The sequence below is a fragment of the Rhinolophus sinicus genome, chromosome 10 (assembly GCF_057876585.1).
Source record: "Rhinolophus sinicus isolate RSI-liver-muscle chromosome 10, RSI-T2T, whole genome shotgun sequence".
Lineage (NCBI taxonomy): Eukaryota > Metazoa > Chordata > Mammalia > Chiroptera > Rhinolophidae > Rhinolophus > Rhinolophus sinicus.
In genome coordinates, this window is record NC_142510.1 from 10864371 (window position 1) to 10880548 (window position 16178).

Sequence of the window (16178 nt, forward strand, 5' to 3'; positions counted from 1 at the left end):
TCCCTGTGAACGTAGGCTGAAGTGTGTCCCCCAAAAAGATACGTGGGAATCCTAAGGCCCAGTATCTCAGACTGTGGCCTTCTTTGGAAATAGGGTCTTTACAGAGATAACCAAGTGAAAGTGACGTCACTAGGGTGGCTCCTAACCCAAAACGAATGGTGTCCTTATAAAAGGGGGGACTTTGGACACAGACAGACATGCACAGAGAGGAAATGATGTGAGGACACATGGCAAGAAGACGGCCGTCTAACTGGTGTGATGCCAGAGGTTGGGGGCATCCACTGGAAGCTGGCAGAGGCAAGGAAGGACCCCCCCACACACACACCAGAACCGTCAGAGAGAGCATGGCGCTGCTGACACCCTGATATCAGATTCTAGCTCCAGAACCAGGAGACAACCAATATCTATTGTTTTAAGCCACACAGTTTTTTGCACACTGTTAAGACAGCCCTAGAAAACCAATACGCCTGCTCTCCACGAGGGCATTAACAAAAATGTCCATGTTGCTGGTGAAAAAGCCATTTCCCAAATCAAGCCATAGCTGGGTGAGGTCATTTCCTAATGTTCCCTCACCGCCTCCACTGACACGGCAGAACCCTACGCTGTGGACATGAGGTGCTTTGACAGTTCAGCGTTCTTTCCCTCTTTCTCTGCAAGAAAACCATGATTGTTGGCATCCAAAGAGCATGAGGGTGTCAAGCAGGAACAGCAGAGTTCCCAGCCTCCTGCACAGACAGGGGAAGGCGGGTCAGGTGGTACAGAAAGGCACAGGTGAGAAAACCTACCAAGAGGCCTGCCCTCCCCAGGAGAGCTGGTGAAGGCTGCAAGTGCGGCATCCAGAGGAAGTTAGGAGACAGCGAGCCTGTGACTTCACTTTCTCGCCTTAATGAGTTGAGCAAATACTTTGGCTCTTCAATAAACCCACAATCTCAAGTTTCTTAAAAGGAATGCAAAGTGGCTAATGGACTGGGAGAAATTGGTTGTAGCTGGAAGCACATTTCGAAAGTACATTTTGTTTATATTAAAACCTCATTTAAGTATCAGTTCAAGGGAAAGCTGCTAACAGGGCAAGTTTAATATGACTAATACTTGCACAACCTCAGAACATTCCATTTCCATCCACCCAAGAGATATCATTTTAAAAACATTTCAACAGCACTAATATGGTAAAGATGCTACTAATACAGTACAAATTATAACAAGAAGACACAAACATGATACTGAATATTTGCTGAGGAACTTAGGAGCAAATTTGATCCATGTACTAATACGATGACAGGTTGCAAATGCTCGCGTCCCACCGCACCATCTTTCCATTAGCCCGTGTTTATGATGTTACAAATGGCACAGTTATTCACAGATTAATCTTTGAGACTTTCACCCTTAATGCTAATAAATGCACTGGCTTTGCCGCCTCTGTGCACCTAAAATTCTCATTTTTGACGTTCTTAAGAAAATTCATCACTGGAAACTCATTGCGGTTTGCAAAACAGCACTTGTTTTGGTCAGTTACACATGAAGATCATTCATATATATTCTGAAGCTGTTGGACGGAAGGTGCCTTGCCCACTGATGGCAAGATGCCCCCCACCCCCCCATGAATAAAGTGAATGACTAGCCTGACTCGGGTGCCACGTGTGCCCCTGGAAAGCTGCTTGCTCGGAGGAACCATTCCCCCAGAGTTAAAACTCCACTGGTGTTGAAGAGACTTCTGGGCAGAAAATGATGGATGCGTCAGGAGAAATCTGTGCAAAGCAAACCTCTGGGGTCTTATTCACTCAAAGGACCCGCTCCATGAAATCAGAGTGGCGTCTTGCCCGTCGCTCCCACCCACAGCGACCAGCAGCGCACACCTCCACACTGTTCTAGAAATGCAATGCTAGAAAGTTGTTCAGAAGGAAAGGGTTTAACTAAGGCAATGACCAACAGCCTGTTTGCTGGTCTTAAGGGAGGTGACACTAATTAAACTGTCAAGAAAAAACAAAAGCTGTGTCATCCTTCCCAGGGCTCACAAGAGGTGTATGAGTGGGCATACCAACCATGACTTTGGAATAAGACTTTAAAGGGGTGAATCCATAATATATACATAAACTGTTACAAGCACGTATCTCAGCTGGAAAAGGGAAGATGGTATTTAGACGTGTTCACACTTTCTCTGTGTTGTTATTTCTACTCAATCATTTGAAGAGATTCAAATATTTGCAGGGGCCTTACACAGTTGATACATTTGAGCGAAACTGGCAGGGTAGGTAGTATAGTTTTTGCGTATTAAACATTTGAAAACACCAGGGGTGCCAAAAAAAAATGTATACAAGTGGACACTTTTTGCAGCATTGCTCAAGCAGCAGTTGTGTCTTGACACTGATGAACCACTTTGAGCACCTCCTGTAATTGCAGAAGTCCCACGTGACTTGTATTTGTCTTTTGTTATCAGTGTATATTGAGTATTACAATTTTAATAGTTTTTTTCCTTACTTAAAACGTGTAAACGTTTCTTTGGCACCCTCTGTAGTCTACATTTGGTGTATCTTTTTTTTTTTTTGCAGGGCCATGTGACTCTTCTTGGTCAATCTTAGTTTTCCATTTTTAACAAAGAGTTGGGTAGAGGCAAAATTTCCTTTGCACTTAACTCCCATTGAAGAAAAAGAAACAGCAGAAATGTGAAGCTAAATAGCAACTGACAAACTACAGTAAGCCCCCTCAACTGTATGAATCGAGAGTTATTTAGTTTCAACAAATTGTTTCCATGTAGGAATTCAGGCCCCACATTTCCGGATTTTTATGGTATTTGTTTATTTTTAAATTTTGGTCTTTTACACAGACAATAGTTTAGTGGTTACCAGAGGGTAAGTGGGGAGGGGGTGGTAGATGAGGGTAAAGGGGATCCAACATATGGTGATGGAAAGAGAACAGACTCTGGGTGGTGAGCACACAATGTGATACATAGATGATGTATTAAAGAATTGTACACCTGAAATCTATGTAACTTTACTAACAATTGTCACCCCAATAAACTTTAATTAAAACAAAAAATTGGTCTTTTAAAGAGAAGCCAAAAATCTGGAGATATTTGTGTGAAATCTCAGGATTTTTAAACACTGGCAACTATTTTTTTTCAATCCTACACGTGATTAAAAAACAAACAAAAACGGTCCTAACGCTACACAACAGCCACAAGTTTTCCGCTTCACAACCCTCTTCTAGAATTCTCTTTGACAACCTTCAGTGTTCTATTAGAAACAAACAAACAAACACTGTGAACTAAAACTAATAACTGTTAGCATATGAAAACTTTGGTCATTACCAAGCACTGAACACGTCCACTGTGGGTGTGCCCACGAGAAGGGCTGGGTGACACTGTTCCCACAAGTTGGCCAATCCCCACTCCAACGCAGTCTGTACTTACACAGAAGAGCTCTCTGTAGAGAGATGAAACTCACCGCTGCAGCCTCATCAGTGACGTTGGAACTGAATCCTGACGACCATACAGTTTGCCCGGCATCCCCTCTGCACTTTGGCGAGTCCCTCTGCCTTTTTTCTCTCTTTTCCTTTCATTCTCTCTTTGACTTCTCGTTGACACTGCTATCACGGAGTCCTCTTTTCACCTTCCCATTCTCACCATTGCCAAACCCAGACGCGTGCAGTGTTTGGGGGGTGGGGGGGTGGAGGCTTTATGGGTCTTCATCGCCTACACTCAGATTGCACAGGGGAGACGCTGCACAACAGACAAACACTGATCTTCTTTTCAAAAGCAGCTGTGCTCTGTGCATCTTCGGTTTGGAGCAGTTTCTCCCTAATGTCCCAAGGTCTGGCATTTCTCTGTATTTAAGCTGCTTGTTCTCCCCTGTGTTTTCAAGATGTGCAGGTTAGTGTTGCCACCAAACTTGGGGAACTGGGGGCCATTATTTCTTTACATATTTTTCTGTCCCATTTTCGGCCTCTCCTCTCCGTTTGGAACTCCAATTACATGTATTTAAATGCTTGGTATTTCCCACGGGTCACCAAGACTTTGTTCAATTCTTTCCCAGTCATTTTTCTTCTCCCTGGTTCTCAATTCTGTTGCTCAGTTCTATCTAGCAGATTGCACAGCCCTTAAAGATAAGCTTTTGACTGGCTTTGCCTTCAAAGTAAGATGTCTCCTTTCCTCGTGGTGCATATGCTACCGTGTTTCCCCGAAAATGAGAACTACCCTGGAAATAAGCCCCAGTTAAGATCGTCAGCCAGATGGACGCATTTAGTACGTTATGACGATGTTCCAGAAAAGGATGACATGACTGTATTTGAATAAATGTAGATTGTTGTACATGAAAAAATGAGACCTCCCCTGAAAATAAGCCCTAATGGAGCAAAAATTAATATAAGACCCGGTCTTATTTTCGGGGAAATACAGTAGGTGCTCAGTACAAGCTTTAGCTCAGCTTGAGAGGAACCTGTGGTGTATTAAACCCAATGGGACTCACATTTTTCACACTTGGGGTACAGATGTGCTCATGAAAGGCTAGCCTGCTCCTTGGGAGTTCATTTCTCTTAACGGGAAATGTAGCCAGAGGAAAACTTGACACCACGCCACTCTGGGCAAAATGCATGCACTAAAATTTTTCCAAATTCCAAGTTGAATCCCCGCTCACTGGTTCCTGAACCGCCCTCCACCCCTCACCCCCCATCACTGTCCCATCAGCTCTGGTTTTTGGCGACCTGAATCAATTTGCTGTTGATATAGTTAGGGTCTAATTTTTCAATCGGCACGACCTGAGTAGCTGAGCAGGGAAAATGGCTAAATATCAAACCTTTCGTTTGAGGCAACTTTGGGGAAATATTCTGGGCATGATGCTCTTGGCTATTTAGAAAATTATGTTTCCTAGGGCTGTGCTCCCAAATCACTTTATGCAAAGGGAGATGGCTCTGCTCTAGGATATTTAGGAGCAAATAAGCAAAACCAGGTTAATCAAAACCACTTAAAACGTTAACTCAGCTCTCTTGAAAAGCGTTCTATGTTTAATTCAGACATCTATAAAAACATGCCTTTGGCTTAAATGCGTCAAACCATATATGCAGTCAAGATCCACGATGTACAACCAGTGAGAAATAACACTATAAAAATTGCCCAAACTATTTAAATCTCTAAGACACAATACTCGGCGAGTGTTTAGATCTGCTTGCTGCCTCTTAGGCAGACAAGCCTGCAGAAGTCATGACTCCATGCCTTCTATCCAGGAAGGCCTTCATATGCTTAGAAGCAACCTGCAAACTTGAGATCATGTCAGAGCCAATGCATTGTTCCCTCACCTGTGAGCAGGACACTGTCCTATCCAAATCAGGTGCCCCAATGACCCCGTCAGCTCAACACAAGTTTCCCAACTGTTGGCAAATGTATATGAGCAAAAGATCAAACTCCAGATGCTTTCAAATCTACTCAGTAATCCAAGACTTCCCTCAAGAACAGCAGTGACGTATATAAGAGAGAAGAAAAAGAGGGGTGGGCAAACAAATGATCACAGAAATGCCAGCGTGATGGAAAATCATGGAACTGCTAAACTTTGGTGTCTCTCACCATTTCAGCATGGATTCCGCCCCCAAAGCAGAGCTGCATAAATTCAAGCACTAATTGTATGTTTGGAACACGATCTAAGGCAACACCCTGAGAGTAATGAGAAAGTGAGACAGGAGATGGGAGGAAACCGAGCAGGCTTTGTTACCATGCAAGTGACCACGATGGGAAACTGGCATTTCATCCCATTGTGCCACTCTGGGAATTGGGGGAGAACACGCCTCCGAGTCACCACACCCAAGGGGTGAGGAAGCGAAGGCACTGATCCCCCAAACTCCTGTCCATCCCGAGTTGAGGGCAGCTTCCAGGGTTATTCATTCCCGGAAGCGACTGGCTTGCTCTGTGCATGAGTAAAATGCAACCGTAGCTAGAAAAACAGCCCCTAAGAAGAGGTTCACCAGGGTTTTTGGTACCATCTTTGGCATCCAGAACTGAGAAATACATTTCCACTGCTTATTAGCCACCCAGTCTGCGGTATTTTGACCCAGCAGCCTGAAAGGACTAAGAAATGTCCAAAGTCTCAGGAGAGAGAATCCCATTGGCTGCCTTAGACAGAAGAGAGACTCTCATTGGCTGGCTTGGCCAGGAGGGAGACTCCCATTGGCTGGCTTGGCCAGAAGAGAGACTCCCATTGGCTGGCTTGGCCAGAAGAGAGACTCCCATTGGCTGCCATGGTCAGATCTAGAGACCATGGCTGGATTTAGCATCTCTCCAAGACTGAACACAGGAAGGAGGAGAACTAACCCCAAAAGAACAACGGCCTGCTGGCTGGCTCAGGGTAGGAATGTTCATTAATGCCAGCAAAAAGCAAGCATGTGGCAAATCCCCACGCTATTCCCCTGCATCCATGTACATGCACAGCTTGAATAAGGGTTCACTCCAGCCATGAAGGAGGACCCGAGGCCTTGTCGTCGCAGTGAAACTTGGCCTCCTTCTGTCTCTAAGTAAAGGAAACTAAGGGATGCCTTATTTACCTGCTCCTTGACCCATTCCCCTTCCCTATCAAAACTGGCTTTCTTTTTTCCTTGTTTTCCTGGATTGGTATTTAGACCTCAGAAGAACAGAGCAGGAAGGTAAGTCCTTGCTCAGCATCAGTCACAGAAATGAGTGGCTCTGACAAATTGAAATGTCAGCATTATTAGCGGTTTTGCTGGAAGCTGCGTGATACTGATTTAATGATAAAACCAGACATGGGACGGATTTGCCCTGGGAAGGGGGCTGATGACTCGGGAGAATGGGTTAAAGTTAAGACAAGGGGAAGGGAGAATGAGGCCAACTGCCCTACACGGGATAACTGGAGACTGTCACCTGAGAAAGTGTTCAAATACCTGGGGAGACTCAAAGGAGAACCGATAATTAACAAGATTGTGAGTTAGAGGATTCAGCATCCAACATCAGGCAGGCGGTTACCTGCACATTTCTTGATGTAACCAGGCCTCATGATAAATTTGGGGAAATTAAAATTGATAAGGATTTGGCTGGTTTCTTGATTACTCTCCTTCATACGCATCGATTAACAGCCTTGCAAATACTGGGGAGCACATGGGATCTGCAAAAAAGAGTGTGGAATGCAAGGGCTGGTGAAGACGGCATTCTTGTAAAATATTTGTATGTATTTATGAATTTCTTATCTTAGCAGGGGAGCTGTCCTTGGAGACGCTTCTGGTGGTCTGAGTTTCTGCAGTTTCCAGGCGTAGAGAGCTAATTGCTTTGGGGAAAACTCCCTTTGGCTGGGGAAAATCACTAAGATGAAACCATTTGTTATATAAGATTAAAGCAAGAATTGATCCGTTTGTTTTTCTTGTATGTGCACGCACATGGCCATACCTGGAACCTGCAATGAGCTCAACAGGGATATTGATATGGGGGACGTGAGGCCTGCATATGAGGGGCCCCTTCTCGAAGTCACCACACACCCCAGATTTCTGTTAGCTCCTGAGTATCCAGCAAAACTATGCTAATGGCTGACTCTGGCTGAGTATCTGGAACGTCAACAGGGCAGGCAACAACCGGCTTCCAGAGAATGGGTTCTGAAGACAGAACAATCTAGACAAGAACGTTGAGACATTTCTTAAGAAAAGAGAGATTTCTGGAGCAGCTGAACCACAGTTTGCAGAGAGGTGTACACACAGGAAAAGTGTCCCCCTTATTGGGGACTTCCAGAAATTACTTGCTGGGAGATTCGGAGAAAAAGGATCAATTTGTTTTTCCATTCTAGACTACTCAAGGGGTTTTGAGTCGCTAGGGTTTGCACATAAGAAGCATAATTTTATTTTGTGTGTCAAGACCTTGTATTAACTATCAATACATTAGAAGCCATTTCAGTTGGGAAAGAGAGAAGGTAGTTAATGGGAAGCCTTTTAGAAACCAAGGAATCATTTTTAAAGTGATGCAGCGATACCTTAATTCTTTTGTTTTAATGTAAATATATTACTGTGCAATATTTTGTTCCTCTTTGATGTGAGGCCAAGGCCTTTTCTTTGAGTGATTCCTCTGCTGACTGAAATCCCTCATCATCCTCCCCACAGAAACCTCCATCCACATTTCAGAATCTCCAGTGGAGCTCAGCCCTCTGTGGCCTAGGGGCCAAATCTGGCCCACCACCTGTTCTTGTAAATAAAGTTTTATTGGCACACAGTTTTGCTCATTCATTTTTGTCTCCGGCTGCATTTTGTTACAATGGCAGCATTGAATAGTTGCAGGAGAGACCCCATGGCCTGCGGGGCCTACAGTAGTCATTATCTGGCCTTTTCCAGAAAAAGCCTGTCAACCTCTGACTATACTATTAGTTCTTGTTTTAGTCAAAGCAGAGAAAGAATTTCAAGCTACATCTGAAAGATTCTAACTGCAGAATCGTCCCATATTTCTAAGGGTTCTTTTTCCACTAACATTTTACAGTCGTCTCACTCACAACTAATCAAAATAATTTTTGAAGCTTGCTTTCACAGAATGTTTCCAAAGCATTAACTTAGTTTTCATAGAAACAGCTCTTTTCCTTATTGCACTCATTTTTCATCAGTTTCCATAATATTCCACTAAATAATGTAATTACAACAAGTGCAGCTGGCAGGCGCAGGTCTGGGAATGACTACAACGGACTCTTGGCAAGCAGACACTTTGACGGGTGAAGACCAAGGTGAGGTCATGCAAAATGGTCACTTCACAGGACGCCACAGGCATCTGTCAATATGTTTTGCAAAGGGACTGGACAGTGTGTGTTAGTCTGGTAAGTCTAATAAATGGAGGCCGACTGGGTAAACGTCTTCCGTCTATGTCTTTCTACATAGCATCTCTCGTTTCAGATATTGACCAGTTTCACAGGTAGAATTTTGTCCTGGTTATTTGACAAGTGCGTATCTTCTCCACTCGCCTGGAAGGTATAGGGGAATGGGAACTGAATAGATTCTGGCATCCCATCCTATCTCCACTACCTACCACAGTGATTGGTATGTGGCTCGTGATCAAAGACTGTCTCTTGAATAAATAATAGAATGGAAGCAGGCACTCCAATGAGACCGCCTAAAACTATATAGTTCAAGAAACATGAATCTTGTGAGGTCTCACCCAGGACTGGGGGTGACATTCCTTTCCCTGCTGTCCTAAAGCCTTAAGGAAGGGTTGGCCTTTAGAAGAGTGAGGGTAAGAGAGGCAGGGGAAAGGTATCTCCACTTCTGATGGCTCCCTTCCAAGGCAGTTGGGAAGTTTCAGTATCTGGTGCCCGGATGTAGGCAGTGGGTTTCAGCCAAGACGATCATTAGCAACACGCATTCTGCAATCCACATCCCTCTTGGAGCTGGCAGAAATGAGAAACTTGCTTCTAACTGGCAAATTAAATATTGATAATGCAGATATGTTCTACAACATCTTTCACAAGGCTGGCGCCAGAATGCCTGTGTTTCTAAAACTTTAGTCATTTGCCATCCAGTGTCGCGAGTTTTGTCATCACGGTGGGCTATCTGTAACATTACGTAGCTCATACTTATCTTTAAAGCAACACATTTTTAACCCAAATAGAAGTATTTTCCAAGGACACCTTGTGTTGTCACTATAAATGGAAAACCAATATCAAGAGGCATAAACAAAAGTTAATGGAAAACCAAACAACACAATGTCTAACAATTATTAAGAGCCTTTTCAACACCAGACACTGTTCTAAGAACCTCATATACATTAATTATCTTAATCTTCGTTTGCTGTGCACACGTACACACACAACTTTTGAAATACTTGCAATTATTATGTCCTTTATACAGAGGAGGAATTGAGGCACAGAGGATTTAAGTAACGTGCACAGGTACTAAATTGCAGAGTCTAGAGTTTTGTCTCAGTAGGCCTAGCTTCAGGCCCCTTCTTCTTAAATACTGCATTTTACAAACAATGTTTTTAAAGTCTAGATAGATGCTTTAGCTGCTGCAGGCTCTCAGCCTGAGGCACACTCCCTTTCTATTAAAAAGAGAGCTTAGAAATTGTTAGACTTGTTAAAGCTACTTTAAACTGAGCATTTCTCATTGACGTAAAAAAAAAAAAAAAACAAAGGAGAAAGAACCGAAAATGGAATAACTTTCTGAGTCACCTTTTCTCACTGACTTGATGTTTACGCCCTGAAAAGCTCTGAGAACCACACAGAATAGGTGTCTCACACTTTGGGAATTGCAGACCTACAAGTTGGGGGTGGGTAGCACACCTACCGTGTTTTCCTGAAAATAAGACCTACCCCGAAAATAAGCCCCAGTTAAGATCGTCAGCCAGATGGAAATATTTGGTACATTATGACGATGTTCCAGAAGAATATGACATGACTGTATTTGAATAAATGTAGATTGTGTACATGAAAAAATAAGACATCCCCTGAAAATACGCCCTAATGCATTTTTTGGAGCAAAAATTAATATAAGACCCGGTCTTATTTTCAGGGAAATATAGTATAAGAACCGGTCTTATTTTTGGGGAAACGGTATTTCCCAGGATCTTTTGCTCAGCCCTGTTCTCTGAGTTTGGAGGGTGTAGGGGACATAATTGGGAATATTTACTCAGCTGGCAATGGCTCTTTCCTGATAAAATTGAGTCCTCCCTCAATAGTTGGCCCTGGGCAACTGGTTTATTGAAGCTGCTTCCATGGACAGAGCTGATTGGAGCAGAGGCAACAACTGGCCCAGGCTGGATCAATCAGAATCCTTTCCCAGGAATCTATATTCAGGATGCAGTAGCAGTAAGTCCTTAACACCTGTGGGAACCGATGCAGCATAAATCTTAGAGGCTGGAGGGTGCTGCTGCATAGAAATGGTAAAGAGAACCCTTTTCAAAAGAAAAAAAAAAACACATCCAGAGTGGACTCACAAGAAGAAACAAAAGACAAGACATGAGGAAGTAGTGTCTGTGCTCCGACAGCTTTCCAATTCTAACCTCCTTGGGAGGCCTGGTTGCATGCCTTTTCTGCTTAGGCAAACCCAAATCAGTCCTTTTTGTTTGCTTAACCAAGTGCGAGGCAGGGTTTTTTCTGAAGACACCACCATGCCACCAACTACAGAACCTGACTTTTGAATTGTTTGGAACGTGAGAGGTTGGATGGCAAGCCATATACCCTGAATGTATTCTTTGCCCTGGCATTCCTAGTAGCAAGAGGAATGAGAGAACCATCGGGAACAATTCCATACGAACAATAATAGCAAACACTAATGATTCGGAGCACACTTTTTTTTTTTTTTTTTTTAGAAGTGCTTTACGTACGTCATCTCATCCAATCAACAATCCTGAGGAAAATATCCCCATTTTGAACATTAGGAAACAGAAGCTTTGAAAAACTAGCTAGGCATTTAGAACTGAGACATGTACCCAAACCCATAACCAGAGCTCCCAAGCCCTGCTAAGTGCCCCTCATTCTGTGCCGACTCCTCAGGCAGCTATTTCCCATCTATGGATTTCAGTCCATGAGCAGATTCCGGCCCACCTGAGTGCTAAGCTTTCTCCTGCTTACTGGACTAGTAGTATAAGCTCTACTTATCTTATTATAAGCTCTGACTAACCCCACATCTGACATGCCAAGCACAAAAGGTCCTTTTGTAACCAAATATCTTACATGAATGCCAACAAAGTGGTCACCGGATCCCCTTCCCCTACAAGCACACCATCTTTCTAACTGGTAGATTGCTGAGGGAGACAAAGGATACAGAGGTCATGCCGTGTCTCGCGTCCTTGCTTATGTGTCCATCTGTCAGTTCCAGATGCCAGAGAGGCCAGTGCTGATGGCTGGGTTATGACAACTGCACAACTAGCAATGTCCCCTGCTCTGCATCAGCAGCCATCCTGGCACTGGCCAGTAAAGAGAGCCCATAGTCAGGAGTACTTAGTGTACAGATTTCACGGCGAGCTCCGTGGACCATCTCTTCCACAGAACCCAGCAACAATGTGACATGGAAGCTCAGAAGAAGGTTCTGTCTAGTCTAGATTGAGAAAACTTGGGATGGAGGAATAAACGGGTTTTCTGTTCTGTTGTTTGCACATTGACAATGTGAGCAATCCCAACAGCCTCCTGAGAAGGTCACTCATCATGACGAGTGACTGGCTGACGCCCTTCTTTTGGGAAGGGAAGGGGACAGAAAGCTCGTGGACAGTCTCTGGGGCTGAGCTGGGCATGTGGGTGCGGAAGCTCGTGTTTGCTGTCGATATTTGATGCTGAAGGGAAATTAGAAAATGTTGCATCCAGGATAAGACCAAAGAACATAAGGCAACACACAGAGTGCCAAGCTGGGTAAGAGAGTCAGTTAGGATTAGGAGATGTGATCTGTTGAGGTATCAAATCTGCAGAGAAAGCAGCTATTGCAAATTCTACAGCCAGAGTTCAGGCACTTGCTGAGGCTTTATATGCAGTTCCCACAGTCGTGTGTGTGGGATGAAAGGGAACAAATAAAGGAGTTGACAGGAAACTAACACCATGAGGGACACAGAGGGCCACTGTGGAATCCTTTTGTGGAAGACTCTGCGGGCTAACGCCACCAAAGATATTCTCCTCTTCTTCCTGTTTAAGAAAATCCTATTTTTTGTTCAGGTGACGATGTGCCTGTCCCTGGGGATGAATCATGGCTGCTGCAGCCAATCACTGAGATTGCAGGTCAGTGACTGGCACACGGATTGGCCAATGAGATCTAAGAGAAGAATGTCTGCAGGGAATGTCTCTGGGAATGATTTTCCTCCAACAATATGCAAGAACTATGAGCAAAACCTCCTCTCCCTGGTTCCTTCTGATGAGAATGTTGTCATGTGAGCAAGTGAGGCTTCTCCATCTTGGGAGATGGAAAGAAAGGCCAAGAGAGGCACAAACATTCCAAACCACTGCCCAACTACCAGAAATCCACTGAATCTACTTTTTTTTTATATATATATATATAACTTACAGACAGTAACACCTTAACTAAAAATCAAAACTGATATAATTTTCAAGAGTGTTTTTCAGAGGGTGTTCTGCATCCCAAAATGGTCTGTGATCACATGACTCTGCCAAAAATTGTGTATTAGCTCCATCTCTCTGTATTTCACTTTTATACATTAAAGGCTCTGAGAAATCCCACAGTTGAAAAAATAAAATAAAAGTGTGACTTTCCTTAACTTTGTATTTCCTAAAAATTAATCATAGAATCATTTTTTAGACTTTATAATATCTTAGAGAACAAGTACCTTCCAGAGTCCATTTTGGAAAACTTTAGGATTTGTGAGAAAAAGAACGGGGCAGAAGAAGCGCGTCTTGAATGTGCAAATTCCTACACAGTGTCCACATGCAAAAAACATGCGTGAGTGCTGGTATCTTTCTGCATTATCTGTTTCCAGGAGGCCAAGACAAAAGGAGACATTTTGCAACTCTCCATTGTATCCCTGAATTCTGACACCTTAACAGAATGTGCTAATGAAGGAATATATGCTTGAAAACATGGCCATGGTCGAATCATCTCATGGAGCAAATCAGGAAATGCCGTTCGATTATTACATGTAAGAAGTGTGGCTGGCAGGCAGACACCCTTCAATGATGTTGGTAACTAAACAGATACCCCGTCTTCTCCCGTCTCTCTTTCTAAGAAAAAAAATAATGAGATTAAAGAAAATGCCTTTCAGTGAGGTGGCCAGATATCACCATTTCAGATCAGAACTGAATTTTTTTCAAACTGCACCCTTCCGCCAAAAATATCCCCCCCCCCAAAAAAAAAAAAACAATCACCTCAATCAAGGAAGTTTTCTTCTCAGGTAAAAGAGGGGCTGAGGATACACACAAGACAGGAAGAAAAGGAGGGAGGGATGAAAGGGGGGAGATCAAAGAGAAGGCGAGCCAGGACAGGAAAGGCGGAGGCAAAGAAAATATCCACCACGGATGAGACTTAGGTGTCAAAGGTGAGCTAGCACATGACAACACTGGTGTCCCCCAGGAAGGAAACTGGGGGCTAAGAGTCAAGTGAACATCAAGGGACACCTCACTGCATTCCCTTTGTTGTCATTAAACATTTGAACCACGTAAATCTGTATTCCATTGATTTAAATGAGCTATCTATTGATTCAAAACATAGATTGGTTTAAAACGTAAAAAAAGAGACTGCAATCGCGAGAACCAACAAAGCCCTCTTTTCATATTGGAGGTGGTCTTATATAGGGCTATTGGAGTCACACTGGGGACTAAACGATATGACGCATTATGTGAAACCACTGCTGGAATGTATTTCACGGAGTGGGGAGAGCTCCATTCTTGTTCCTAAACCACACCCCCGTCAAGAATGTCCTTGTCAATGCGAAATAATAAACCCCTCAAACTGCACACAAGCACTCAATTACCTCCGTGTCCTTAATTTGCCAGGGGAGTCTCTTTTGCAATAGAGATTTCAATACAGTCTTAATGCTGATGAATTTATCAGGAACTCCTAGAGACGAAAGCACCCATTCCCCTTTATCTAGCTCTGACCTAGTTCTGGCCACCCGTCCCCATCCAAACAGGAAGAGAAAGCAGAAGTTGCAATACATTATTTACTAGGATGAACCAGGAATTCAGGCTGCAGGGAAAAAGCAATAAGAGAGCTTCAGGAAAGCTTAAAACATCTTGAAGGCTGTTTCACGAAGGAGTCAACAACTAATGCAGGAACTCGTCCTTAGCAGTGAAGTGGGTGGAGATGAGAGGTTAATAGAAAGGGCCATACAATAAACAAATATAAAATAAATATGCATTAAGAAAGAGCAGAAGAAAATAGCAAGTCACTTTCTCCGTTCCGTGCAACTGGATTCTGTTGTTTGTTTCACATAAGGATTTAACAAACCTGATGCCAACAGCAGTTGTAAAATAGAAATAACTCTACAAATCATTGTCACTTCAACACCGGCATGACGTGAATGCTCTGAAAAGTTACAAGGCAGTGTGTAAGTGGCATTAAAATGATTTAATCCAAGTTTCTGATGTATTCGACCCCTTTGAGCACAGTGGTTCCCCAACCCCAAAATGTACTGCCATGATTTTAAAGCCGCAGGTTCCTCTAGTTTTTATAATACTGTGGAAACACGACGGTAAGGCATATTGTCCAGTAAAAATTGCCAACTTCCACCAGTGACATTAAAGATAGGCCAATGAAGACTTCAAAGTCATCCACCTGAAACATGAAAGCATTAAAAAACAAAACAAAAACAGATGAGGGAAGCCCACACTGATATTTCTTAAAACACTATACCCAAGCCAAGAAGATATCAGCTGGGGCATAAGGCCAGCAGAACAATGTCACTGAGCTCCGTTTAGAACGGAGCCATTCTCTCCTCATCGAGGGAATATATTTTGCATCCAGCATGCTTGAGCATTGAGAGGGTTTCATTTTTCAAGAAGGTACATCGCCTATGAGGTTTAAAATTCTGCCTCCCATATACACAAATGCCACTAAAACTAAAAGGTCTACAGAGGACTCGCATTATCCTAGAAAATGCCCTTGACATATCAGCGGCTCCGCCACCCCAGTTAACAACAAGACAGCATTTCAGCCACTCAGCAAACAGTCTGGTATTCACATTAAGAAGGCAGCAACACATCCTTTTGACCTTTGTTATTATTTAGGCCTCGTGTTGTACATAAAAAGAGTACAATGGTGTCAAACAAATTCCAGACGAGAAGTATTTATTGCTGAATCTAAATCAAAAAATCCATATCTACTATAATGGCACTTCAGAAGAAGATATACTGTATTTACCAGCTCAATCAATACTAAATTAGCCGGGATAAATATTTTCAACTCTACCAGTCTCAAGATGAAGCCTGATATTTAGAACCCCAGGTCAGGGGAGCAGACGAGGACATTTTTGCTTATCACACAAAAACCAAAATCAGGAAGTCTTTGACAAGCAGATACACCTACCCTTAGCTGCTCTCTTTCACAATTCATCTGTTGTCTTGAAACCTGCAAAGAAAAGGAAAAGAGGGGGGGAATCAGAGAGTTCTGCATAAAAACAACATGAAAGAACAAGGAAAGTGCCTTCTAATCACACAGCTTAAAGCAGACCCAGAATTAATTAATTATGGATTTAATTTTTCCTTTAGGACTAAATAAATTTTTTCTTTTCTTTAGGGTGCCTAAGCTTCACGTGGTGTTTCAATTGTGTGATCCAGAAACACAATTAGGAT

General features: G+C 43.1%; 1 protein-coding gene across 34 annotated transcripts in view; it reads right to left on the reverse strand.

Annotated features, from left to right (window-relative positions):
- RBFOX1 (RNA binding fox-1 homolog 1) overlaps positions 1-16178 on the reverse strand; it is a 2003336-nt gene that overhangs the window by 561717 nt on the left and 1425441 nt on the right. For 33 of the 34 annotated variants that reach the window (XR_016022576.1, XR_016022577.1, XM_074323048.2 and 30 more), the window contains one exon: positions 15913-15954. The exons of the other annotated variant lie outside the window; for it this stretch is intronic. Coding sequence is in view for 31 of the 33 variants with exons in the window: in XM_074323048.2 (XP_074179149.2) it covers positions 15913-15954 (42 nt within the window). In the remaining 2 variants the exon portion in view is untranslated. The remainder of the gene's footprint in view (positions 1-15912; positions 15955-16178) is intronic. 34 annotated transcript variants of the gene reach the window in all.